The sequence below is a fragment of the Pollachius pollachius genome (genome assembly GCF_949987615.1).
Source record: "Pollachius pollachius genome assembly, chromosome: 3".
Lineage (NCBI taxonomy): Eukaryota > Metazoa > Chordata > Actinopteri > Gadiformes > Gadidae > Pollachius > Pollachius pollachius.
In genome coordinates this window covers 31021260-31048859 of record NC_136936.1, presented here as the reverse complement: position 1 = coordinate 31048859, position 27600 = coordinate 31021260, and the positions used below count along the sequence as shown (strand labels likewise).

Here is a 27600-nt window from a genome sequence, read left to right as displayed (position 1 = left end):
GTGTATATTTTCGCGGGAAATTGTGTATGTTTTCGCGGGAGTGTGTGTACTTTGCAATGTCACTTGCAGCCTGAGGTGGCGCTGTCGGACACACACGTCCTGGTCTCACAAACACGTCCTGCCTTGTGAGACCAATTTGTGTGAACCTCAGAAAGGCAGGGGGTGGGCCATAAAAGTAAAACAACTATATTAACTCATAACACTAGAAACTATGTAATCACACATATCTTCAAAATGACCGAAACAATTAATATTCAATAATTATAACAATATAAAGTTTTAGGTTTACGAGACCATCAAAATTGGTTCCATAACCCGATTGGTCTCGTAATGCTGGTGAGTAAACCTGAAAATTGGTCTTGTAAACCATGTATGCCTACTCACACACACACACACACACACACACACACACACACACACACACACACACACACACCCGGACTCAGAAAGTTGCCACATCCTGCTACTAGTATGGTGGACCTTGCTCTGATGTCCCAGAGGAAGGATCTACAATCTATCTGTCTCCCTGTCTGTCTCTCTCCGTCTCTGTCTGCCCAGATACTTCCCACTCTGTCTGCTCCCTGGCTCTGTGTATGTGTGCCTCTCTATTTCTCTCCTTCTGTCTCTTTTCCTATCACTCTCTCGTCTCCTCCCCTCACTTTATCTCTATCTCTCTCTCTCTGTCTCTCTCTCTCTCTCTCTCGCTCTGTCTCAGTCTGTCTGTCTCTGTCTCCTTACTCCTCTCCATTTCTGTCTCTCTCTCTACTTGACATTCTCTGTCTCTAGATTAGTGTTGTTGGTAGCCATCGATGGAGTATTGTTCACTCTGATGTTGATACAGCCCGGCGATCTGGCTGCTTCTCCCCTCGTTAAGCGACTAGGGAGCATGTGCCGTGAGACAAGTGATAGGAGGCCAAGTGTAGACCACACAGTGCAGTGAGACAGGTAATAGAAGGCAATGAATAGACCCCAAAGTGCATTGAGACAGGTGGTAGCAGGCCACACAGTGCAGTGAGACAGGTGATAGGAGGCCATGTGTAGACCACACAGGGCAGTGAGACAGGTGATAGGAGGCCACACTCAGTGAGACAGGTGATAGGAGGCCATGTGTAGACCACACAAGGCAGTGAGACAGGTGATAGGAGGCCACACAGTGCAGTGAGACAGGTGATAGGAGGCCATGTGTAGACCACACAGTGCAGTGAGACAGGTGATAGGAGGCCCTGTGTAGACCACATAGGGCAGTGAGACAGCTGATCACCGCGGGCCAGTGCTGTAGGGATGTGAGGTTTCTGTTGATAATATATCAGTCGATGCATACGAACATACAGTTCATTACATGATCTACTCACTGGTGTTGATGTTCAGGTCATCACACATGAGGGAGAAACCGGTTATTTCAATAATTTTAGTAGCACGTTAGCCTGGGTATACCCATGCTGCCTTGCACGCAATTTCATTTCGCGCTGCTAGGCAGCCTGGATTCCATGGATCCGAATTTAGCCTGAGACAGGGAACCAATCACAGAACGGGGAGGGACGGCAAGATGATGACGACGTCTATTCAACACACCCATCGTCTTCTTCCTCATCGAATTTCTGTCACTCTACGTACGTCATCTGGTATAATTGATATGATTGGCTATGAGCTACGTACAGACTCATATGATAGACATTCGTAGCATCCAATAAACGCCTCCGGGCAATGGTAAACCATGCCTCAAATACAAGAAAATGAATGTGTTGTTCCCAGACCTCATCTCAATGTAGTTTGAGATGAGGTCTGGCGTTAGCCAGGCTAGTAGCAGGTAGTACCAAAATAGATCTATCGTACACTGGTCCCTAGAAACCAACCTATCACGTCCTCCCAAAGGGATCAGGTGTTCTGATGATCAGGTGGTAGTGATCATCAGGTGGTAGTGATTAGGTGGTAGTGATCAGGTGGTAGTGATCAGGTGGTTCTGGTATCAGAAGGGTTGTGGTAATCAGGGGGTCCTGGGGTAGTGATCAGGGGGTTCTGGTGGTAGTGATCAGGGGGTTCAGGTGTTAGTGATCTGGGGGTTCTGTTGATCAGGGGGTCCTGGTGATCAGGGAATTCTGGTGATCAGGGGGTTCTGGTGGTAGTGATCAGGGGGTTCTGGTGGTAGTGATCAGGGGGTTGTTGTGATCCGGGGGTTCTGGTGTTAGCGATCAGGGGGTTCTGGTTGTAGTGATGTGGGGGTTCTGCTGGTAGTGATCAGGGGGTTCTGGTGGTAGTGATGTGGGGGTTCTGGTGGTAGTGATCTGTGGGCTCTGGTGGTCAGGGGGTTCTAGTTATCAGGGGGTTCTGATGATCAGGGGGTTCTGGTGGCCTGTGGCTCTGGGACCTCTGGCCTGGATCCACTATAACCTTTCTTTTAGGAGCCATATTCTCCGTCCTCAGAGGAGCCTTGCGTAATGCTGCAGATTAGGATGGTATGGATTTCCTCTGTCGGGTCAGGGACTGAAGAACAACTGTGTGCATGTGTATGTGTGTGTGGGTGTGTGTGTGCATGTGTGTGCGCGTGTGTGTACACGTGGGGTTGTGTGTGTGAGTGTGTACACGTTTGGTTTTGTGTGTGTGTAAGAGTGAGTGTGTTTGGAGCGCCAGATGTTATCCTCCCTCCCTCCACTACTAATGCAAGGCTTTAATCCCTGCTACTGTGTGTGTGTGTGTGTGTGTGTGTGTGTGTGTGTGTGTGTGTGTGTGTGGGGTCGTCTGTTCGTGTGGCTGTATGTGGTGGTGCCTTTGTGTCCTGCTTTGCCCAACGATTTCCCCAAATCGGGTTATTTGCATCTCTGCACATTTGTTCATCAGTTTGCATGGTTTCAGCTCTTAGTTTCTCTGTGATTCTTCTCTACGATGCTGCTTGTCTCCCTGTGTCCCGCCACCGGTCCCCACTGAGCTCAGGACGAGTTTGTGTTGCAGAGGTAGAAATAGTTCACCCATAATGTCTGAAGATCGATGAGGAGGGAGGAAATGAGCAGACTGTGTTTCACCACTGGGCGTGGGGGGGAGTCACCGTGCCAACATGTATAAAGATAAGCGTGTGTGTTTATTTCTTTGGAGGTGTCTGCTGCGTTCAATGGAGCCTTCAGAGAACTGATGATCTGATTTCCTCAATGGATCTTGTGATTAACGTTTTCTACCCTTCTTCCGTTCCTCCAGGTGACTCAAAGTGCAAGGAGTGTTACACTGTTTAGACCAGAGCCACAAGAGGGTCTGCACCAGAGTCTGACCCAGAGAGTCAAACCCAGAGAGTCAGATCCAGAGCGGCCAGCGCCCGGCCCCCCCTGGGTGGCCCATGCACACTTACGTCACCATGGGTAGCCCCCCCGAGGTGCTCTCTTGGACCTCCTGCCCTGGCCTGCTAGTGGGCAAGCTGAAGGAGGAGCTGAAGCTCAGCGTGGTCGGAGACGCCATGAAGAAGACGGGCCCCGCGCCCGACCCCCAGCCCATGGCCACGCCTCCCGACGGGCCCCTCCCCGAGATCATCGCGGACCTGGCCCCTCCGCTCCCGCCGCCTCCCGCTCCCACGCACCTCTGCGCCCCGCTCCCCCCCGCGGCTGGCCCGGACGAGGAGTGCGCGCTGGGCAGCGTGACCCCCTCCTACGGCGCGCTCAATGAGGACTCGTCGGTGCGCGCCGACGGCGGGGGCCATTTTGACAACAGCGTGCTACAGCTGCGCGACCAGGAGGAGGCGGGGCAGGAGGAGGCGGCCTCGCCGGCCTCCTGCGACCGCGGCGGGTGCGGCAGCGGCGGGGAGGAGCACACCTGCACGGGACGTCCCACGGAGGAGCACACGTGCGGAGGGGAGGGGCAGAAGCAGCCCCAGTACCACCGCCACCACCCCCACCCCGATGACATCAAGCTGCACTTCCACCGGGCTGGGCCCAACTCGGGGGGCTTCCTGGAGGGCTTGTTCGGCTGCCTGCGGCCCGTCTGGAACATCATTGGGAAAACCTACTCCACGGACTACAAGTTGCAGCAGCAAGGTGAGCCCCCCCTGCAGCTGTGCAGAGGGCCGCCCTGCCCTCTGCACAGCTGCAGCCTCCACAGCATCTTGCTCTGTAGAGCAGATGCTCTCTACTTAGGCCTCGTCCTCCTCCTCTCCTGCTCCTCTCAGATATCAGCCACCATCCCCTCTCCCGTAACCCCCCCACGCCACCTCGATGCACTCTGAGACCGTAATTGAATCGCTCTCCTCCCTGCTGGAGCATATACAGTAGCTGTCAGACTGGAGTTGAGCCCTCCTCCAGGGAGGCCGGAAGCAGCAGGACAGACCAAGCGGTGGTCAGGGCAGAGCTGGGCTGGGCATTTGGTCAGCTACCATTCTTGTGAATCCACCAGACGGGTGTGGCTGTATTTAGGTGACTTAAAGTATGGGTACAATTGCTCAGAGACCGCACAGGGAGGATAGCATAGGGTATGAGTCACCATCTGAGTTTAGCTCTATAGCTATTATTACCATGGTTAAAGGTAGAATAATATCTAAACCACCCGACCTACGTTATATGTTTAGTTGTGTACTTGTTGTCGTTTTATTCACTTTAACAGTATATTTGGTGAGGTCACCTCCTCACCACATGGAGACACACGAACATGGAGTAAATCCAGCAGAGACCTTATTTTTTTCCTATATCTTGTTTTGAAGTTTATTGAGCAGGGACAAATACATTGTACCTTACTAAAGCTTATACTAAAAGTTACACGAGCAAAGTTAAACACAATGCACATTAGAATACGCACATATGCACATTAGTTTCGTTAGAATACGAAACACATTAAATACAGGACACCTAAGGACAAAAACAAGGACATCTATGAAAGTCAATGAGTTGTTGATGACCCATTTGTTTTATTCCAATATCGACCTAGCTTACCAGGATGTACTACTATGAGGTGGCAAGTGGCTCCTGCCTCCAAGCTAACAAAGGTTTCCCACTCAGAGACTTTACCCAGTCAAAAGAGTATTTAAGTATATTTAAGTATATAAAATATAAATTTTTGCATTTAATTATTGTTTCCATCCAAAAGAAGGATGCCATCATGATCCATAGTGTTTCCATACCTTGACTATTTTTTTTGGAAACACATTGATTCATAACTCTCTCCCTCTCAGGGACCCAACGACAACAGTCAGTGCTTAGCCCCTCCTCCTCTCTGAATCAGTGCTTAGCCCCTCCTCCTCTGTGCGCACTCTGATTCAAACAGATTGTTGTTGGCTCCGCCCTGCAGAGAACAAGGCTGAATCCCTCAATAGAACTGGATTAGGTTGCCAAAAATACCTGTTTTTTCTTTCTGTAGATAGGATACAGAACGTTAATCCAGTCAAAATGTTGTTTAGGGCAGGGAACTTTGTTATTAGTCTTTTGTGTAGAGATCTTGAGAGAAGTGCTGCGTACCGACGGCTAGTTAAACTGTCAGACCCACAGAACTTGTCCCATCTTCTCCCCCGGACCGTCAGCTACCACCACCAGTAGAACACCACACTGATGTATACAGTCACTTTCCAAGTATCAGTGAACCTACCGTTTCAACATTGTGAGATCATACAAAAGTTTCATTATAAACAGGCGTGTCGTTCCCATGGTTACGACCCACACCAGCTTTGTCATACTAAAGTCACATTCAGCAGTTCTCTGTAATGTAGCCTGCCAGGAGAAAATCAATCATATTCATTTTCATTGTATTTGTTCTGTCCGAGCTGATAGTTTTCTTTGGTGCGTTTTGTGGGCAAAAGATCAAAGAAGGCCTTTTTGCGCAAAGGGGCAACAATTGTGTGCTGCCTCACTTCATGTGTGCGCTCAATTAATTACTTTCTCTTTGTTGTGTGTGTATGTGTGCCTGCATGTATGTGTGTGTGTGCATGTGCGTGCATGTGCGTGCGTGCATGCATGTGTGTGTGTGGGTGCGTGCGTGGGTGTGTGTGTGTGTGTGTGCACGTGCGTGCAGACATGTGGGAGGTGCCCTTCGAGGAGATCTCGGAGCTGCAGTGGCTGGGCAGCGGGGCGCAGGGGGCCGTGTTCCTGGGGAAGCTCCACTCGGAGGAGGTGGCCATCAAGAAAGTGCGTGAGCAGAAGGAGACGGACATCAAGCACCTGAGGAAGCTCAAGCACCCCAACATCATCAGCTTCAAGTGAGGCAGCGGCCCGGCGTGGAGCTCCATCAGTCCTTTAGATTAGGGCTTGAATGTGGTTCAATGTTTGAACCAAACTTCAGCCTGACCCTAACTAATGTATGGATTACTGTACATATTGTATAAATATAACTGTTTGAAAATACATGCATACCACTCATCTGAAAAGCCAATGAAAAGCTGATCCCTCCCTGTAAGACAAATTCTGACCCAAGGGTCTGGGTTCAAGCCCCAAAGGCCCAGATATACCCATAGGCATCAACAATCACAATAACGCCCTATCCCCTGTCTGCTCCCTTATGACTCTATCCATTGACTCACTTTCCCTTTGGGTGATTGGCCTGCTGCTTAACGGGGTAACGCATGGTATCTTTACACACTGTTTCATCTCCATGTGGTCGTTTCCTGTAGGGGCGTGTGCACACAGGCCCCCTGCTACTGCATCCTCATGGAGTACTGCGCCCAGGGCCAGCTGTACGAGGTGCTGCGGGCCGGCCGCAAGGTCACCCCTGCGCTGCTGGTGGACTGGGCTACCGGCATCGCAAGCGGCATGAACTACCTCCACCTCCACAAGATCATCCACCGCGACCTCAAGTCCCCCAAGTGAGTGGTGCAGGGCTTGATCTACAGACATAGCTCAGGAAGTGGGCTACAGTCAGAGGTAGTGATGCAGGGTGAGGGCTACAGACAGAGGTAGTGATGCAGGGTGAGGGCTACAGACAGAGGTAGTGATGCAGGGTGAGGGCTACAGACAGAGGTAGTGATGCAGGGTGAGGGCTACAGACAGAGGTAGTGATGCAGGGTGAGGGCTACAGACAGAGGTAGTGATGCAGGGTGAGGGCTACAGACAGAGGTAGTGATGCAGGGTGAGGGCTACAGACAGAGGTAGTGATGCAGGGTGAGGGCTACAGACAGAGGTAGTGATGCAGGGTGAGGGCTACAGACAGAGCTCAGGGTGTGGGCTACAGACAGAGGTAGTGATGCAGGGTGAGGGCTACAGACAGAGCTCAGGGTGTGGGCTACAGACAGAGGTAGTGATGCAGGGTGTGGGCTACAGACAGAGGTAGTGATGCAGTGATACAGATCGATGGACAAAACTGTCTTCAAAGGCAAACATTATCACACAGGTATGTGATCACTACCTACCAAGTCTCTGTCAAGAAAATGTCATACATCTCAGAGTCAGTTTATAACCTCAGTTTTGAGTCTTACAGCAAAGAAAATCTTCTGACTCTTAAGTTTCCTCAGCGGACCAAAGCCTTAGCAGGCAGCTGAGACCAAGAGAGCTCTGCCATCCCTCTCAGAGATACCAGTAGACCAAGAGAGCTCTGCCATCCCTCTTAGAGATACCAGTAGACCCAGAGAGCTCTGCCATCCCTCTCAGAGATACCAGTAGACCCAGAGAGCTCTGCCATTCCTCTTAGAGATACCAGTTGACCCAGAGAGCCCTGCCATCCCTCTCAGAGATACCAGTAGACCCAGAGAGCACTTCCATCTCTCTCAGAGATACCAGTAGACCAAGAGAGCCCTGCCATCCCTCTCAGAGATACCAGTAGACCCAGAGAGCCCTGCCATCCTTCTCAGAGATACCAGTAGACTGGGGGGCTTTGCCAGCCCTCTTAGAGATACCAGCAGACCCAGAGAGCCCTGCCATCCCTCTCAGAGATACCAGTAGACCCAGAGAGCCCTGCCATCACTCTTAGAGGTACCAGTAGACCGGGGGGCTCTGCCATCCCTCTAAGAGTTACCAGCAGACCAAGAGAGTTCTGCCATCCCTCTCAGAGCTACCAGTAGACCCAGAGAGCTCTGCCATCCCTCTCAGAGAAACGAGTAGACCCAAAGAGCCTTGCCATCCCTCTCAGAGATACCAGTATGGGAGCATTGGTAGTGGGCAGAGCTTGAGTCAGGAGAACTGAGTCTGCCGCAATAATGGATTCAGTCTGCAGTCAGGTGGACGGTTCTGGCACCAACACATGATGACAAGGAGCTTTCAGCGCCTTCCTAATGGCAAGGGAGAGATAAGGATATAAAACCTTTTATTGTTCAGACTAGACTGTAGAAGGAAAGGAAAGTATAATAACGTGGTGAAGTAAGGAAAGCTAAGCAAGGTAATTAAAATACCAAGAATGTGCAGATCCTTGTCATGTATTTTGTTCTCCAGTGTTCTGGTGACCCACAACGACACGGTGAAGATCTCCGACTTTGGGACGTCCAAAGAGCTCAGCGATAAGAGCACTAAGATGTCCTTCGCCGGGACGGTGGCCTGGATGGCCCCCGAGGTCATCAGGAATGAGCCTGTGTCTGAGAAGGTCGACATCTGGTGAGTCAGAGTGGAGCTCTACTGAGTCAGAGTGGAGCTCTACTGACTCAGAGTGGAGCTCTGCAGAGTCAGAGTAGAGCTCTACTGAGTCAGAGTAGAGATCTAATGAGTCAGAGTAGAGCTCTGAGGAGTCAGAGTAGAGCTCTAATGAGTCAGTGTAAAGCTCTGCAGAGTCAGAGTAGAGCTCTGCTGAGTCAGAGTAGAGCTCTGCTGATTTAGAGTAGAGCTCTGAGGAGTCAGAGTAGAGTCAAATAGGAGCTCTACAGAGTCAGAGTAGAGTCAGAGTAGAGCTCTGCGGAGTCAGAGTAGAGCTCTACTGAGTCAGAGTAGAGATCTGATGAGTCAGAGTAGAGCTCTGAGGAGTCAGAGTAGAGCTCTAATGAGTCGGTGTAAAGCTCTGCGGAGTCAGAGTAGAGCTCTCCTGAGTCAGAGTAGAGCTCTGCAGAATCAGAGTAGAGCTCTGCTGAGTTAGAGTAGAGCTCTGAGGAGTCAGAGTAGAGTCAAATTAGAGCTCTACAGAGTCAGAGTAGAGTCAGAGTAGAGCTCTACTGAGTCAGAGTAGAGTTCTGATGAGTCAGAGTAGAGCTCTGAGGAGTCAGAGTAGAGCTCTATTGAGTCAGTGTAAAGCTCTGCGGAGTCAGAGTAGAGCTCTGCTGAGTAAGAGTAGAGCTCTGCAGAATCAGAGTAGAGCTCTGCTGAGTTAGAGTAGAGCTCTGAGGAGTCAGAGTAGAGTCAAATTAGAGCTCTACAGAGTCAGAGTAGAGTCGGAGTAGAGCTCTACAGAGTCAGAGTAGAGTCACAGTAGAGCTCTGCGAAGTCAGAGTAGAGCTCTGAGGAGTCAGAGTAGAGTCAGAGTAGAACGCTACTGAGTCAGAGTACAGCTCTGAAGAGTCAGAGTTAAGTCAGAGTAGGGCTCTGAGGAGTCAGAGTAGAGCTCTGTCGAGTCAGAGTAGAGATCTGCTGAGCCAGAGCTCTGAGGAGTCAGAGTAGAGCTCTAGGGAGTAAAAAGAAGATGTATATTTAAAGGTAGTTTGAGTTGTCCTCCATTACTTAAAGGTCCCATGGCATGCTACTTTATGGATGCTTTAATATAGATATTAGTGGGCCCTAACACAGTATTTGAAGACGCTCCCGAAATTCAGCCGTGGTGCAAAATTACAGCCACTATGAGCCAGTCGCACATTGAGCTTTCCCCAAACACGCCGTTTCGGTGTCTGTAGCTTTAATGCAAGTGAGGAGGAGAGAGACTGGTCAAGGAGAAGGACGGGGGTGTGGCCCTGAGTAGCTTGTGGCCACGGTACCATGCGCTCTGTTTACAGTGGATGTATCACAATGGTGAGGCGCAAACAGCCTTTAACCGTGTTCTGTAAATATTCTAGAACACTCCGTGTGCTCCGGCGGGAGTCCTGGAGCTCTGTATCTAAATAATATCATATTATACATAGATATCTATATCATATAATATATAATATCACGGCCAAAAGCTGTGTGCGCCTCCAGACGATATTATGAAACGACTGCGTCGGGTTCTCCGACGTCTCTGGTCCGCATCAATCTCCCCGGCGGGAGACAATCCCTTTCTCCTCCATGTCGCAGTTCATGTACTTCAGGGAGTGAAAGCCAAAGTTCCTTTCCCCCAATTCCTTCTCAACCATGGCTGAGATAACCTCAACTACAGTCTCGTTGTGGAAATACCAGAGACGTCAAAGAACCGACGTGTTATGCGCCAACACCAACAGCAGAACGGTTATCCGAATAACAAAGAAGTGTACAACACTTGCGTTACAGTGTGTGTAATCACACACACACACACACACACACACACAAACACACACACACACATGTGGCGCTCACACACACACATGTGGCGCTCGCACCAATGAGACCATAGCTCATGGTCTCATTGGCGGGCCAAATTCTCTGGGCGGGCAAGGCAGAGAAAGGGGGGGTAACTTGGCCCCTTATGACGACATATGGGGCCACATTCCAAATCAGCGCGCCTGAGCTTCCATTTTTTCAAGTTTTAGCCACTTGGGGATGATAGGCAGGCTAGGGAACTCATATTAATGTTAGAAAACCTCATAAAGTGAGATTTTCATGCCATGGGACCTTTAAACAAATCATATAGACTGTTTCAATCACACGCTCATTTTACATAGTGGCCATCTTCATACAGTTGAATCAAGCTAATTCACTGCCGCACGTGTGTGTGTTCAGGTCCTTCGGGGTGGTGCTGTGGGAGCTGCTGACGGGGGAGATCCCCTACAAGGACGTGGACTCGTCGGCCATCATCTGGGGGGTGGGCAGCAACAGCCTGCACCTCCCCGTCCCCTCCACCTGCCCCGACGGCTTCAAGATCCTCATGAAGCAGACCTGGTGGGTCTCCTGCTCCTCAGCCATCAGCAACACAAGGCCTACTCGCTGGTCTATGCTAGCCGACTCCACTTACTCTAGTTAGACTACAGTGAGCCTACAATGAGACTCGAGTCTAACTCAAGTTAGACTAACTTTAGTCTAACTTGAGTGAGACTAGAGTGAGACCAGAGTTAGACTATAGTGAGACTTGAGTGAGACTAGAGTTAGACTAGAGTTAGACTCGGGGGGGGGGGGGGGGGGGGGGGGGGGATAGAGTTGTACTAGAGTTTGTACCAAATGGATCACACACTAGTTGGTCCTTCAGTGGGGGGAGGTGGACTGTGTGGTTTGTTTGATCTGGTTGTCATTCTCCCCTCATTACCAGCGGTGGTTCATGTTCTCCTGCTCCGCTGTACGTAGATCTAGACCCAGTGAGGACAACGTGAGCCCATCCTACTTGTCTTTTCTTGATTGACCGATTGTTAATCCCATCCTCTCCTGGTGTTCCCGTGTTCAGGCAGGGCAAGCCAAGGAATCGTCCGTCCTTCAGGCAGATCCTGCTCCACCTGGACATCGCCGCCGCAGACATCCTGGGGGCCCCTCAGGAGACCTACTTCAAATCTCAGGTCTGCACCTTCATCTCATAAGAACACAAGGTCTACAATCAAACCACGCACAAACATTGCGTCCGTGTGTGACCATGCATCTGTGTGTGTCCGTGTGTGGCCATGTATGTGCGTGTGTGTGTGTGTGTGTGACCATGCGTGTGTGTGTATGTTTTCGTGCTTCAGGCGGAGTGGAGGGAGGAGGTGAAGAAGCACTTTGAGAAGATCAAGAGTGAAGGAACGTGCATCCACCGCCTGGACGAGGAGCTGATCCGCCGGCGACGGGACGAGCTGCGGTGAGTGGGGGACCATGGGGGGGTAGGGGTAGAAGAATGATGTCCTCAATAGGTCACTCTGGGAGGGTGTGGATGATGGCTGGTTTAGGCAGCCTCATTTGGCCCAGTCTGATTGGACTCTGGACTTTGGACTTTGGACTTTGCTACCGTGGCCACTGTAGCAAAGTCCATTATTCCTCCAAACAAACATTGCCTTTTGATATACTCTTCGAAATCACGACAAAGGGACACAGGTGACGAGGTGTGTGTGCATGTGTAGAGCTCTGTCTGGTTAGTGGTTGATTTAAAAGGAAAGGACGAGACCATATCCAACATCGCTCGTCATAACGCTCCTTCCCAACACAGTACTAAAGGTACCGCAGAGTGGACGTGGGTCGTAACCATGGGGATAGCACGCACCCCTCCTTTCTAGAAATCTCCACCAAACACATTTTATTTTAAACATCAGGGTTCAGATTCCAGCTGGACCAGTGATGACACTTTGAGTCCTTCTCTCAGTGCTGCCCCTAGACCCTCCACTGGTGCTCAGCTTAGCGAAGCTGTCCCAGTCCCACCACTGGTGTTGAGTAGTGGGAGGGCCGTTCTGGCCAGAAGATGGCCCTAGGAATGGAGCGAATGCAGAACTGTCTCCATGAAACTTTGGCGTTACAAGCCAATGTTTACTTGCACTTCTGTAAGTGAATATCGTTTGCCTTAGATAACATGGTGGTGTGCTGTTATATCACAAAGGTTTATTTTCGGATACCAACTTACATCAAAAGAGTGAGAGCCTACTTTTAGAAATCAAGCAGTGAAACAACCTCAAAAACAAACTTCTCCAAGACATTGATGAATTAAAGGATGCCCACTTCTCATAATCTCCCTCATCTGTTAACTGCCATTTGCTACTCTATTTTACGCTTTGATTAAAAAGTATGTAACTCCATTCTAACGGAATCCTCCACTGTCTACCAGAAGCGTTTCTGAGAGAGGGCTCAGCATCTTACCCCACCATGTGGGGTTTAGAGGGGGTTCAGCATCTTACCCCACCATGTAGTGGAGCCCAGGCTGAACCAATGGGCCGTCGCCACAGGGAATACAAGCCCCCTCCTTCTTACCCCTCCTAGCCCTCCTCTAGTCTGTACAAGTCAGGACGTCTGTACACTACAGGTCCGTTCTCTAGTCAGGGTCTGTCAGTTCCTGTCTTTAACCCGACTCAACTCTGAGGGAAAATACCCACCTCAGGGAGCGGCTCCAAACAGAGTGGTAAGGGGCCGTACTGAGGCTTCAGGGCTCACTACCTTAAGAGAATGAACCAGAGTGTGTGTGGTGAATGAACCAGAGTAACTAATGAGTCTGTTTGTGGTGACAGGCATGCACTGGACATCCGGGAGCACTACGAGAGGAAGCTGGAGCGAGCCAACAACCTGTATATGGAGCTGAGCGCCATCATGCTGCAGCTGGAGGTCCGCGAGAAGGAGCTCATGAAGTACGTATAACACCATCATATCACCGAGAACTACCGCTCCTCAGAGAGGGGGAGGACTACCGTTCCTCAGGGAGGGGGAGGACTACCGCTCATCAGGGAGGGGGAGGACTACCGCTCATCAGGGAGGGGGAGGACTACCGCTCATCAGGGAATGAACAAGACGAACTAATGAGTGTGTGTGTGGTGAATGAACCAGAGTAACTAATGAATGTGTGTGGTGGATGCACAAGAGTAACTAATGAGTGTGTGTGTGTGTGGTGAATGAACCAGAGTAACTAATGAGTGTGTGTGTGTGTGGTGAATGAACCAGAGTAACTAACGATACCGCTCAGAGTAACTGATACCGCTCATCAGGGAGGGGGGAGGACTTTGGGACATCAGAGAGGGGGTAGGACTTTGGGACATCGGGGAGGGGTAAGGACTTTGGGACATCAGAGAGGGGGTAGGACTTTGGGACATCGGGGAGGGGGAAGGACTTTGGGACATCGGGGAGGGGGGAGGACATTGGGATTTTGGAGTTGCAATACTGAACAATTCAACTGGCTCATAGCTTAAAGGCCCCTGGACTTATCTGTAGTCAACAGAGATCTTTACTGGTTTAGATAATGTTATCAATCAAACCACATCCTATAATAATAATCCTGTACAGAATGCTGGCCGGCAGAAGGTCTTGCAGGGTGGCTCCTCTTAGGCCTTGTCCACACGGATACCATTTTTGTGGACCTGGCAAATCCGGCAAACGCACTCTTTTGAAACCAGGTCCCAGGGTTGAAAAGGCACAAAGCGCCCCCTGCATTTTTGTGTTAGGATTCATGAGCACCTTAGTATTAACACCATGGACCTATTAAAGGAAGGACAGGGGACTAAAACATGGCTGCCCATTCATTCCTATGAAAACTGCTCAATGGCGCAGGGCAACATCAAGGAGAGATTTGCTTCCGCATCATGGGCGCCTAGCCACGCCTTAGTGCATGATGTGCCGGATGCAGAAATATTTTCGTTAACTAGCATTGTTAGCATTGTAGCATCATAAGCGAGAGGTCTGAGCGAGCACAGTCACATTGTTTACCGACCATGGAAGTATAAGTTAATAACCCTCCCGATGATTCTCTATATGTGATCTTTAAATTTACACTCCTCCTGCCATCTGGACAACAATTATTATTTAACAATTATTATGCCGGCCGAAACAAAATTTGTTTCACTACGACTCCTTTCAGCTGCCAACTCCTCCTTCTCCTGCAAAAAAGTAAAGTAGATAAAACGCTTGAGGTGGCGTCTTGAAAAGAGAAAACATACATTTTATTTGGGTTTTCCTTTGCATTTTTCCCTTTCTGTTATGTGGTAACCACCTAGGCCTTTTCTGGTGACAGGGTTTTTTTGGTTGCTGTTACGTGTTTCACTTGTGAGAAACCATAGGATCACTGTCAACCATGAAACATTGTTTTTCCCCAAAAACCCTGTCGTCTGTCTTTATGTTGGGTTGTCCAAAGGCTGCTGATTTTTAGTATATTGGACACCGTAACAATGGTAACAGGTGCAATACCAGGCTTGGCCGCTGAGCATTGGTGGATTGCGGAAGTATGCACTTGTCCTGGGGGCCTGATCAACACTCCAGATCCCCTCCCACCCCACCCACAGGCAAGCTGTGCTGTCAGTCATTACGTGTCAGAGACCAGTATTTGAATCTATAATAAAAGCTTCCGCTGCTGCAGATCCAAGATCAGCTGCAAGGAATCTGAATGATGAATACAACAGGAAACACCATCAACATATTGGGATTGGCAGATGAGTAGAGAGAGGGAGGCAGGTAGACAGACAGGTAGACAGACAGACAGACAGACAGGTAGGCAAGCCTGAGAGATGAAAAAGTGCATTGTTATTATAGCTAAGCTGGTTAAATAGGTAGCTAGCCAACTGGCTAACTAGTTAAGCTAGATAGATCTTATACTGTCAGCGGTTTATAAGCTCAAATCTAAAGTCAGTAACTTCTTCCCCTGGTACTAGTACCTGGTCTTCTTCACACAGTTACACAGCTGGTGGCTTATTTTGGAGTCCCGTTTTGAGCACATCTTCAAAAACAAGCTTGTTTCTAAACAAAATAAGATGCATTTCATTATTTTCTAATCACCAGAAAAGCATTGTTGTGTTAAGTCAAAAAGTCAGGGGTTCAGTGATTCATCTGAGTCTTCTGATTGGTCCACTCCATGTTAAAGTTTGTGCGTCAGACGGATGCCACCAGCTGTCTCTCCCGGTAATGTTCCGCCTTTCATTCACAACTAAGCTGTCTTGGAATCCTGCAGGGAAAATGTACCAGGTCTTCAGCAGGCTAATGCCGGTGTACATTTCCGAGAATATTGATCCCTGTTCCCAATCCCACATGACCCCATGCAGGAAATGTGAAACTAGTGTTCTCTGTGTACATCACGGCCCCTCCTCAATTGTCCTGCGTATACAGCAGGGAGGTAAATAGGTATACTTAGTGAAGTTATACTCTGGGTTTTGGGGCTGACTGCAGGGTAATTGCCTTTCGTTCCTTCAGAACATGGCAGTGTATCATTTCACATCTATTCCTGGCGACCCTGTGTGTAGAACAATAAACCGCTTTCTGTAACGTGAGACGTTTTTCAGGGTTCACAATAAGCTGCTTATTCTGCATGAAGCATCTCTCAAGACTTTGTTCCTGCGCTTTCATTCTTTTGCCAATTTCCAATTGACCTACTTTCACCCACCCAAAGAATATGATTTTCCTGTCTACTGACTGTGTGTGTGTGTGTGTGTGTGTGTGTGTGTGTGTGTGTGTGTGTGTGTGTGTGTGTGTGTGTGTGTGTGTGTGTGTGTGCGTGTGCATGTGTATGAGGGGCCGCCTGGGACAGAATTCATACTTGGTCTTACACACACTATTATAATCTTGCATATACACCACTATACTCATACACACACACTATTGTACTCCTTTTACATGTATGTATGAGAGAGTATAGTAGTGTATGTGAGAGAGAATAGTAGTGTACGTGAGCAAGAATAGTAGTGTATGTGAGAGAGTATAGTAGTATATGTGAGAGAGTACAGTAGTGTGTGAGAGTATATTAGTGTGTGAGAGAGCATATAGTTGGCTATGTGATAGGAGTGTAATGCTACACAAAAGGCACGGTTCGGTACGTACCTCAGTTTTGAAGTCACGGTACGGTACAGGTCGGTACGGTTCATAGTTAAGGGGAAAATTAAAAAAAACTGCTTGTTTGTCAACAACGGAGAATGGCCGTAGATCAGCAGCAATGAAAACACCAATAGACTTGGTTATGGCATTTGCATTTCTGAATTCCCAGACAGGGATTGTTGAAATAGGGTCGTGAGCTGGGTTTGCACAGCTCGCTTTTCACAGCAACGGTGATAGTTACACCCGGATGGTGCCTTTTCAAATGCGTGTGCATGTTAAAGTGCTGTACGTAGACACGGAGAGCCTTCTCCGTAGCCGGAGAGCCTGTCGGAGACCCTCTCCATAGCTTACACGCGCATCCAATATTTTTTAAAGATCCCATGGCATGAACATTATCAGAGGTTTACTAACATTAATATGAGTTCCCCTAGCCTTCCTAGGCATTTTGCTCCGCCTTTGAAAAAACGTTTTGGAATTTTACCCTTATGTCGTCATAAGGGGAGATGCCACCTCCCCTTCTTCTGCCTTGCCAGCCCAGAGAATTTGGCCCGCCAATGAGACAATGAGCTACGACCGTACAAGCAACACATGTGTCTGTGTGTGTGTGTGATTCCACACAATGTAACGCAAGTGTTGTACACTTCTTTTTTATTTGGATAATCGTTCTGCTGTTGGTGTTATGGCACATAACAAGTCGGTTCTTTGACTTCTCTGGTATTTCCACAACAAGAGTGTAGTGAGGGTTATCTCAGCCATGGTTGAAAATGAATTGGGGGAAAGGAACTTTGCCTTTGACTCCCTGAAGTACATGAACTGCGACATGGAGTAGAAAGTGATTGTTGTGTGGTGCCCGCTGCCGCGATCCACCGACGCCGCGATGCACCGGCAGCGGGCAGCCGGCAGCCAGCGCGCGGTTCAGTCTACTTCAGATTGATATGGAAGTGGAAGAACCAGAGACGTCGGAGAATCCGACGCAGTCGTTTGTGATTTATAATATCGTCTGGAGGCGCACACAGCTTTTGGCCGTGATAATATGTATCATATGATATAGATGTCTATGTATTTTATGATATTATTTAGATATAGAGCTCCAGGACTGTAACGCAAGTGTTGTACACTTCTTTGTTATTTGGATAACCGTTCTGCTGTTGGTGTTATGGCGCATAACACGTCAGACTCTCGTCTCTGGTATTTCCAGAACGAGACTCGTAGTGGGGGTTATCTCAGCCATGGCTGAGAAGGAATTGGGGAAAGGAACTTTGGCTTTGACTCCCTGAAGTACATGAACCAAGATATGGAGGAGAAAGGGATTGTTGCCCGCGATTGTCTCCCGCTTGAGCCCCACTGCCCGGTGCCGAGGGACCACCGCCTCGGCGCTGCCGGCTGCAGCAGGTGGTGGTGCCTAAGTAGTGCCTCAGTGCTGCCCGCTGCCGCGGCGGTGGTCCCTCGGCAGAGAGGCTCCGGCGTAAGACATTTGCGGTCAACAATCGTGGGCAACAATCCCTTTCTCCTCCATGTCGTGGTTCAGTCTACTTCCGATTGATGTGGACGTTGAAGAACCAGAGACTTCGGAAAACCCGCCTCTCTCCTCCACATTTGCATTAAAGCTACAGACACTGAAACGGCGCGTTTGGGGAAAGCTCAATGTGCAACTGGCTCGTAGTGGCTGTAATTCTGCACCACGGCTGAATTTCGGGAACGTCTTCAAATACTGTGTTAGGGACCACTAATATCTATATTAAATCATCCATAAAGTAGCATGCCATGGGACCTTTAACTATCCGTCGTCGCAACGGAGACGGCAAGGGCTGTGATTGGTCCTCTAAAAAAATCATTTCCGGAATCACTTCTCCGGTTTGACTTTGCACCTTATTTACGTTGTATATTGTTTACTTTGCACATTAAGGACCAATAAAACACCAAATATGATTTGAAAAGCCTTGGAAGTTTATTTACAACACTACTTACATGGTTTCAACAACATATCATCATATAAGATTGATTGGTCTGTGAATTGCATTGTGTATCCGACATCCCGACGGAGAACTGCGAATGCTCGAGGGGTCTTCGTAGTTACGGAGACGGAGTAGTATACTTTGGCTAAACGGTCCGGGGGGAACTCTGACCTCAAGTTTTAAATTCTGCATCGCAAAACAAGCCTTTACATTCGCCACATTTACGCACCGCGGTCCACCTCTGTAACCACCCAGAAGTGCCTGTATAGTAGTGTATGTGAGAGAGTATAGTATTGTGTGAGAGAGCATATAGTTGGGTATGTGAAAGAGTATAGTAGTGTATTTGAGAGAGTATATAGTAGTGTATGTCAGAGAGTATATTAGTGTATGTGAGAGAGTATAGTTGTTTATGCAAGATAATATAGTAGTGTGTGTGAGAGAGAATAGTAGTGTATGTGAGAGTGTATAGTAGTGTGTGAGAGAGTATAGTTGTTTATGCAAGAGAATTTAGTAGTGTGTGTGAGAGAGAATAGTAGTGTATGTGAGAGAGTATAGTAGTGTGTGTGAGAGAGTATATTTGTTTATGCAGGAGAATATAGCAGTGTGTGAGAGAGTATAGTTGTTTATGCATTGAATGAATGAAACGGAAGTGAGTTTGAATGAAACGGAAGTGAGTTTGATTCCTCAGTTCCTGATTGGCTGACAGAAGAGGCAGTAATTTGTGGCGCTTAAAATACTGCGCTGTCATTTCATCCTGGAATTTCCAGCGATTCTGTTATGCTGCTGCGTTCACACCAAAAAAATATTTGGTCGCTTTTTCGCCTGGTCGCCGGAGTTTCAGAGAGGCTTCCTCTTGTGACTGCCAATTCATTCTCAACCATCGCCAGTCTCTACGTGTTGTGGTTCTATAAAATATTCCTTTCTAGAACACTCCGGGAGCTCGGTCGAGGGGGTCCTGGAGCTCTATATCTAAATAAAATAAGATGATATAATATATAGATATCTGTATAATATAATATATAATATAATGGCCAAAAGCTGTGTGCGCCTCCGGATGATATTATGAATCTTAACGACTATGTCGGGTTCTCTGACGTCTCTGGTCCTTCCACATCAATCTGAAGTTCAGATTGAACCACGACATGGAGGAGAAGGGATTGTTGCCATTTGCGGACTCCTGGAGCTCCTCCGGCGAGGAGGTGCAGAAGTCCCGCCGGCCCCTGGAGCTAAGCTCCCAGTGCCCGGCGGGTGACGCTACAATATCATATTATATAGATATCTATATATTATATCATCTTATATTATTTAGATATAGAGCTCCAGGACTCCCACCCGAGCTCCAGGAGTGTTCTAGATTAGAATATTTTATAAAACGGATAATATTATGAATGCTAAACGACTTCGTCGTTTTTACTGAAGTCTCTGGTACTTCCACAACACGTAGAGACTGGCCAGGGTTTCAAATAAATTGGCGGTCACAAGAAGAAGCCTCTCTCAAACTCAGGCGACCACGCAAACAAGCGACCGAATACTTTTTTGCTGCGAACGCAGCATAACAAAATCGCTGGAAATTACAGAGTAAAATTACAGCGCAGTATTTTGCAGGCGAGCTACCAATACAGGCAAGCTACCAACACTGGTTTCTCCAGCATTTTCCCAACAGTTCTTTTGTATGTTTTGTATTTTCTGATTGTTTAAATATGAAAGCATAAATCTATCCAACAAACCTTGCCAAAAATGATTAGAAATTTTTAACCCTAAAATGTTGCCAAATATTAATTAAATGTGGTGTTTTTTTTATCCAACAAACAAAAGTTTGTTGGATAAACTTGACAAAGTAGTGTTAGTTCAAACTTCAGGCTTTTTGGCCTTTTTATCCTTCCCAGGGTTATACAAAAGCCTTGATCAGTTCATTGATCCCCCAGTACGTACCTGGGACTGGCTAGCATTATGTAAATTAAACCTTCCAGATAATGGTGAAACGAATCATTAAATGTGTATGTCCAGAATAAACTATGAAGAAGCTACCGCCTCTTCCGTCAGCCAATCAGGAACTGAGGAATCAAACTCACTTCCTTTTCAGTCAAACTCTTTTACACACACTACTGTACTCTCTCACACACATTACTATTCTCTCTCACACACACTACTATATTCTCTTGCATAAACAATACCCTCTCACATACAATACTATACTCTCTCACATACACTACTATAATCTCTCACACATACATGTAAAAGGAGTATAATAGTGTGTGTGTGCGTGTGTGTGTGTGTGTGGGTGTGTGTGTGTGTGTGTGTGTGTATGAGTATAGTGGTGTACAGCGCCTTGCAAAAGTATTCACCCCCCTTGGCTTTTTACCTATTTTGTTACATATGTCTGGCGCAAACCCAACACATCGTATCACCCAAAGAACACCATCCCCACAGTGAAACATGGTTGTGGCAGCATCATGCTGTGGGGATGTTTTTCAGCAGCCGGGATTGGGAAACTGATCAGAGTTGAGGGAAAGATGGATGGTGCTAAATACAGGGATGTTCTTGAGCAAAACCTGTACCACTCTGTGCGTGATTTGAGGCTAGGATGGAGGTTTACCTTCCAGCAGGACAATGACCCCAAACACACTGCAAAAGCAACACTTGAGTGGTTTAAGGGGAAACATGTAAATGTGTTGGAATAGCCTAGTCAAAGCCCAGACCTCAATCCAATAGAAAATCTGTGGTCAGACTTAAAGATTGCTGTTCACAAGCGCAAGCCATCCAACTTGAAGGAGCTGGAGCAGTTTTGCAAGGAGGAATGGGCAAAAATCCCAGTGGTAAGATGTGGCAAGCTCATAGAGACTTATCCAAAGCGACTTGGAGCTGTGATCGCCGCAAAAGGTGGCTCTACAAAGTATTGACTTTAGGGGGGTGAATAGTTATTCACATTGACTTTTTCTGTTATTTTGTCCTATTTGTTGTTTGCTTCACAATAAAAAAAAAAAAACATCTTCAAAGTTGTAGGCATGTTCTGTAAATTAAATTATGCAAATCCTCAAACAATCCATGTTAATTCAAGGTTGTGAGGCAACAAAACACGAAAAATGCCAAGGGGGGTGAATACTTTTGCAAGGCACAGTGCCTTGCAAAAGTATTCACCCGAGATTATAATAGTGTTTGTAAGATCAAATATGAATTCTGTCCCAGGCGGCCCCTAATACATGTGCGTGCTCGTGAATGCATGTGCGTGTGTCTCTCTTTGTCTTTGGTAATGTCTGTCTTTGCCGATGTGCATAAAGTGAACTTTTGACTGAGGGTTTTAGTACAAACCAACAGGTCTGGCTGCAGCGGTCATGATGTGTGTCTGTTTCACATAAGAGATCCAGCTTGCTGACCCCCAGATGAGGGTCCTGTCCCCTCTCCCCTCCCCTCCCTGACTCCTCCTCCTCTGGTCGCAGGCGGGAGCAGGCGGTGGAGAAGAGGTACCCCGGTAACAACAAGCGCCACCCGGTCCGGCCCATCGTCAGGCCCAACGCCGTGGAGAAACTCATGAAGAAGAAAGGAAGCCTTTCCCAGAGGCCCAGCCTGCCCGGGGCTAGAAGGTGGGCCCCTGGGGAGCGTCCCTGGAGAGGCGGGCCCCTGAGGCCACTCACAGGGGGAGGGTGTATAGCTCATAGTACTGTCTGAGTCAGCCCCTCAGCAGGCTCATCAAGATGGGCTCCTAATGCTAATCCTTACTGTGATCCCACTTAAACCTCCAGGATCGGGCTCTGCTAGGGATAAATTATGTTAACAAAGTAATGAATATATGATCAGATATAATTATTATAATATATGAATGACCCTGATTGGGATGATATTTTACATTTATATTTACATTTAGGGCATTTAGCAGACGCTTTTATCCAAAGCGACTTACAATAAGGACATTTTTCAGAAGAAAGAGAAACAACAATATATTGCTGTCGGTACAGTAAGGATGTTCATAGAACCAAGTGCCAAGCACTTACGAACTCTAGGTTAACCCATTCCCCGTATGCAACGAGATAGCTAGAATAACACGCTACACAAGGTCTTCTGAAGAGGATCTTCTCAGCTAATAGCTCCTTTCCACTCCTCCAGGCCGGACCTCCTCCGCTCCGATGGGATCCCCAGCCTGGAGCCTCTGCCCTCCCCCTCGCTGCTGACGGCCAGCCCCAGGCTTTCCACGCCCCCGGGCAAGGCCCGCTACCGCAGCAAGCCGCGCCACCGCCGCGCCAGCAGCAAGGGCAGCCATAACGACTTCCCCGGGGTGCTGCGGCCCGGGCCGTCCGAGGACCCCCAGCCCCTCCGGTACCCCCCGGGGCCCGTCCTGCCGCTGAGGGGCCGGGAGCAGGCCGTGGTCAACTGTGCCAACAACCTGCGCTACTTTGGCCCCGCCGCGGCCTTGCGGAGCCCCCAGACCGACCACCTGCAGCGGCGGGTGTCGGGCCCCAGCCCTGACCTCATCTCCTCCACCAGCGTTGACCGTGACCCCTGCCCGCGGGCCCCGACCCCCCCCACCACAAACGGCCCCGACGCTTCTCCACTCGGGCCCCCCAACGGGTCCCTAGGCCCCTGCCGCCAGGCACACCCCTTGCCCGGGGGGCTCTCTGACAGTCAGAACCCCCCTCGGAGCTACCCCCTGCCCCAGGGGCGGGACGAGGGGCCCCATCCCGGCGCTGACGGGGACCCGGCGGAGACGCCCCGGCCGGGGGAGCCAGGGGGGCCCGAGGGGCTGGCGCTGCAGGCCCCACCCTCCGCCCTGCCGCGGACCCTCAGACCGCTCAGGAAGGTAGGAGACGCTGTAGTGTTGGCAGCCCTATTGGCTCCTCCGGCTTCATGTGTGGGGTCTGAAGACTCTGAGCACAGAGATCAGGGCTCTGCCAGGGTCAGATTAGGGGGCTACTCGCTGTGTGTGAACACGCTGCACTGAGATGCAGATGGTGGTTGTGGAGGCTGGTTGCATCATTCATGACCATTAGTTTGCTTATTTAATATTGTCCACATTTGGTTCCAATCAAATGTATAATCAACTATGGATCAGAAAGATATGGATATGGATAGTTCTGAATGCTTCTCTCTCTCCTCCTCTCAGGGCGGGGATGAGTCCTCTGAAGAGGAGGAGGGCGAGGTGGACAGTGAAGTGGAGTTCCCAAGGAGACCGAGGTAAACCGCCCACCATCTCCTCCTTCCCTAGCCGTCTCCTCTCAGTCCGTGGCGTCTAATGTCCGTCCCCGCCCCTCAGACACCTGTCCCTCCTCTCCCCCCCCAGGCCCCATCGCTGCATGAGCAGCTTCCAGTCCTACTCCACCTTCAGCTCGGAGAACCTGTCGGCCACCGACGGCGAGGAGGGCAACACCAGCGACCACTCCCGCAGCGGGCCCCTGGAGGGCCTCAGTGCCAGCCAGGAGGAGCACCTGGACGAGCTGCTGTCCCACACGCCCGACATCCCCATCGACATCTCCACGCAGTCCGACGGCCTGTCTGACAAGGAGTGCGCCGTGCGCAGGGTCAAGACCCAGATCTCCCTGGGCAAGCTGTGTTCTGACGAGCACAGCTACGAGGTCAGCTCCTCTCTGTTCACCATGACGATGATGATGATGATGACGATGATGATGATGATGATGATGATGATGATGATGATGATGATGTGGACATAAACATGCTGACGTGTGCTAGTGGATCCCAGCCCTGGGTGGCACTCTGACCGCTTGAGGTGGGGCAACACTACTTTTATAGCGGCTCCACTATGGACTGTATGATTTGATTGTTCTCGTGGTTTGGGAGGAGCGCCTGCTAATGACTGAAGTCCATTAATACTAGTGAATGTGAGCAGAGGTTGTCCATGCCTCACTACACTGTTGCACTCATGGAACTATCTGCTAACTAAGTTACATATTTGTAGTCACTTATTATATTTTCAATGATCATTTATGTCTTTATACTTTATGTTGAAGATTACTAAAACAATGAGTAAAATCAATGTAATTTTCAATATATGCAGTGTCCTTTTAGCCGTGCTCATCACTCAAACAGCAACCAAACTCCTTACAGTATCCGTACCGTAACCTCTCACCCTGTCATGTGTTATCTGTGTATCAGCGTTAATCAGGCTCTCATCTCCTGCTCTGTCTCCCAGAATCCTCTGCAGTTTGGGGATTCAGACGGCGACTCCTCAGAGGCGGACGGCTCCGACGCCACCATCAGGAACAACAAGGCAGGGGCCCCGTCCACCTGGTGAGGGCCCGACCCAGAGAGGCGGAGAGACGTCTGCATCGTCCTTGCTCTGCCTGGAGACGTCACCCCCCCACCCATAGCAGGAAACTCAGCAATAAGAGGATCGCAATGTAAACCCAAAAAGCAGCCTATGAACTACAAAGAAGTTAAAATGCAATCGATTCTAGATGTCCAATCCGATCCCACTCAGCTCTCTCTCCTCCTAACCCGCCCCCTCCCCCTCCTCCAACACCTACACCACCACCACCTCGTTCACCACCACCTCCTCCATCACCACCACCACCATCCCCCCCTCCTCAGGGCAGCATCCAGGCGACACTAAAGGCAGGGGTTTCCATGTCAATGGTATGGAAGTGAAACATCCATCATTTACTTTTTGGCTGAATTCTAAGAAAGGCAAAATCATCAGGAACAGAATACATGTGCTGATACAAGAAATACAACAAAAGATGATTAGGACAACAGAGAGGAAGTTAGGAAGAGGTTCATCCTTAATCTGTGCATTGTGGATCTCTAAGCAGCACGGTAATACTAACTGTATGTAATACTGACTGTATGCAATACTGACTGTATGTGGCAGATTACATAACGATGACGATACTGTATGTGGGAGATGATAATAATGAGGATGATGATGATGAAGCAGACATGGAACAGAGGGTGATTGTGGACCAGCACAGACAGCTGGCAGAGACCAGGGCTGTAGGAGACTCTACATCGTTGGGGATTTGACCCCCGGAGCAGCAGGAGGCAACAACAAAATGTCCCGGGTTGCTACAGGGCAGAGCGAGAGGATTTACCCCTCCCACCTCCAACGTTGACCCCTGTGGTGTCTGGTGGACCCAGAGAGACTCACCGTCCAACCAGCCCTTCCTCCTGGGGGGGTACCATCTGAACACGCCCTGCCCCCCCCCACACACACACACCCGTCCCGTCCAAGTCACCATAACTCCCCCTCCAATGTAGAAGAAGAAGGGGAGACCAGTGATCAAACCCCCTGGTGGTCAGCAGCGCTAGAGGAAGAAGAAGAGGAGACCAGTGATCAAACCCCCTGGTGGTCAGCAGCGCTAGAGGAAGAAGAAGAGGAGACCAGTGATCAAACCCCCTGGTGGTCAGCAGCGCTAGAGGAAGAAGAAGAGACCAGTGATCAAACCCCCTGGTGGTCAGCAGCGCTAGAGGAAGAAGAAGAGGAGACCAGTGATCAAACCAGACCTTGCAACACAGTCCCCCCCTCTCTCCTGTTGGTGGAGACCTCCGTGCTCTGGAGACCCCCCCCCCATGAGGTCAGAGGTCACAAGGGACACCTTGGATAATATAATTGCTTTTCCCTCTCCATGTAGAAGGGACCAAGTCTTATGTACATCTCAGGATTGTTCTAGAACTGTGAGGAGACCAGACCGGACCGAAAAGCGTGTTAATTAGTGAGGTACCGTCTGGCACATATTATGGACCATGCAGGTATATTTAAAATAACTCTCTATTGAGGACAGACTTGTTCGACCCCTTAGGTTGTTGTTGTACTTGACATCAATGTTGTTTCCATTTGTTGGGGGTCGGGGTAAAGATGCAGTATTCCTTTTTCAGTAAAACAAATCACTAGGTTGTGAGGCATTATTTTCATTTCCTCACAGGTTTATCCCTATTCATGGTGATACGAGTGCTTAGTGGTACCAGCTGTGTATATATTAGTGTCAAAAACAGGCACCTAAATGTTTTCTGTGTGGTGGTGGTTAATTAGTCAGACTGAAGCTCAGGTGGGGAGGGTTTGATAGATCAGAACTTTAGATGTCTAGCTGGCTGGACATACACTGGTGGCATATAATTAGTCTGCATTAAAACAGATAACATATATTTTTAAATAGGCCCCTTCCTGTGATGTTGCCTTTGCTGGTTAAAGGCTCAGGTCTTAGGTTTCAAAAAGAAAAACGAAAAACAGGAGCAGTATATCAATGTCCGCTAGATGGCGCCATGTATTTTCCTTTTTATTGCATTACATAAATCCACTCATTCCTTTTCTACTAGTAATCATGACCGTTGGTATAGTTTATTCTCGATATAAATCGCTTCTTCTTTTTTAACCCTGTGCTCTTTAGAAATGGATACTGCATCTTTGGCGTCTACATGTTTGTTTTCATCATCTTAAGTGTTTTTTTTGTCAGGGTTGAAATCACTAATTTTTCAAAAGTAAGTTTTGAGAAAACTGTGACAAAGTAAGGAATATATAAGCCAGAGAGAAGTCCACGAGCACCGACCGCGCTCATGGTTTTCAAGAACCTCCTCTCAGTGTTAGTGCTACTACCTTGTGTAAGAAACTCCTAGATGTCATGTGAGCCGTTTAGTTCCTCTACCCTGGTCTCATAGCTCAGAGTGGAGCTCTAACCTGGTCCCAGAGCTCAGAGTGGAGCTCTTTAAGACGGACTACTACCTGCTCTGCGCAAAAGCTCCTCCCCCTCTGTGCTAAAGCTCCTCCTCTTTGTTTACCGCATCAAGTCCCTTCACCAAGATGTCCCGCTATGAAATGATTGTAGATAGATTTTAATTCAATTTGAATCTTTTGATGTTGTTTGTGTTTCTTCTTTGTAGCTGGCCTACATGATTATTGATTTAATTTATTATGAATGACTAGTCGGGAATTGTGTTTATTCAAAATAATCTGGCAGCTTTAGGAATAGTTTTCTCTGATCCCCAGTATTATTGAGAGGAAGCACAGAATATATGATAAGGAGGTGGACAGTATTGAGAGCTGGAGGGGACATGGTTCAGACCCTCCTCTTAGGGTCGATCCACCCATTGTTGTGTTTCTAATGGGGATCATTCTTCATATCTCTGAGGCAATTGAGGGTTTAGAGGCCAGTGTTCCAGGGAAGTCTTCCACACATGCCTTTGCAATATACTTTATAACAGGGTAATTAAGAGGTTATGTCTTAACCAGGTTTTCTGACATTTCCCCTCCCCTCTTTACCTCCCTATGAACAATACTATTCAACTTACATCCGTTTCTGTAGTAGTGTTATAAATGTCATGTACACCACATACCCGCTCCTTTG

The 27600-nt window shown here is 48.7% G+C and overlaps 1 protein-coding gene across 1 annotated transcript in view; it reads left to right on the top strand.

The window, feature by feature from the left end:
• map3k13 (mitogen-activated protein kinase kinase kinase 13) overlaps positions 1 to 25807 on the top strand; it is a 51279-nt gene extending 25472 nt beyond the window's left edge. Inside the window, exons 2-14 of the mRNA XM_079733960.1 lie at positions 3187 to 4013; positions 5974 to 6157; positions 6569 to 6760; positions 8319 to 8477; positions 10695 to 10853; positions 11350 to 11458; positions 11624 to 11733; positions 13085 to 13201; positions 21754 to 21897; positions 22418 to 23108; positions 23412 to 23482; positions 23589 to 23880; positions 24456 to 25807. Coding sequence (XP_079590086.1) covers positions 3323 to 4013; positions 5974 to 6157; positions 6569 to 6760; positions 8319 to 8477; positions 10695 to 10853; positions 11350 to 11458; positions 11624 to 11733; positions 13085 to 13201; positions 21754 to 21897; positions 22418 to 23108; positions 23412 to 23482; positions 23589 to 23880; positions 24456 to 24557 — 3021 coding nt within the window. The 5' untranslated portion in view covers positions 3187 to 3322 and the 3' untranslated portion in view covers positions 24558 to 25807. The remainder of the gene's footprint in view (positions 1 to 3186; positions 4014 to 5973; positions 6158 to 6568; positions 6761 to 8318; positions 8478 to 10694; positions 10854 to 11349; positions 11459 to 11623; positions 11734 to 13084; positions 13202 to 21753; positions 21898 to 22417; positions 23109 to 23411; positions 23483 to 23588; positions 23881 to 24455) is intronic.
• Positions 25808 to 27600: the final 1793 nt, after the last annotated feature.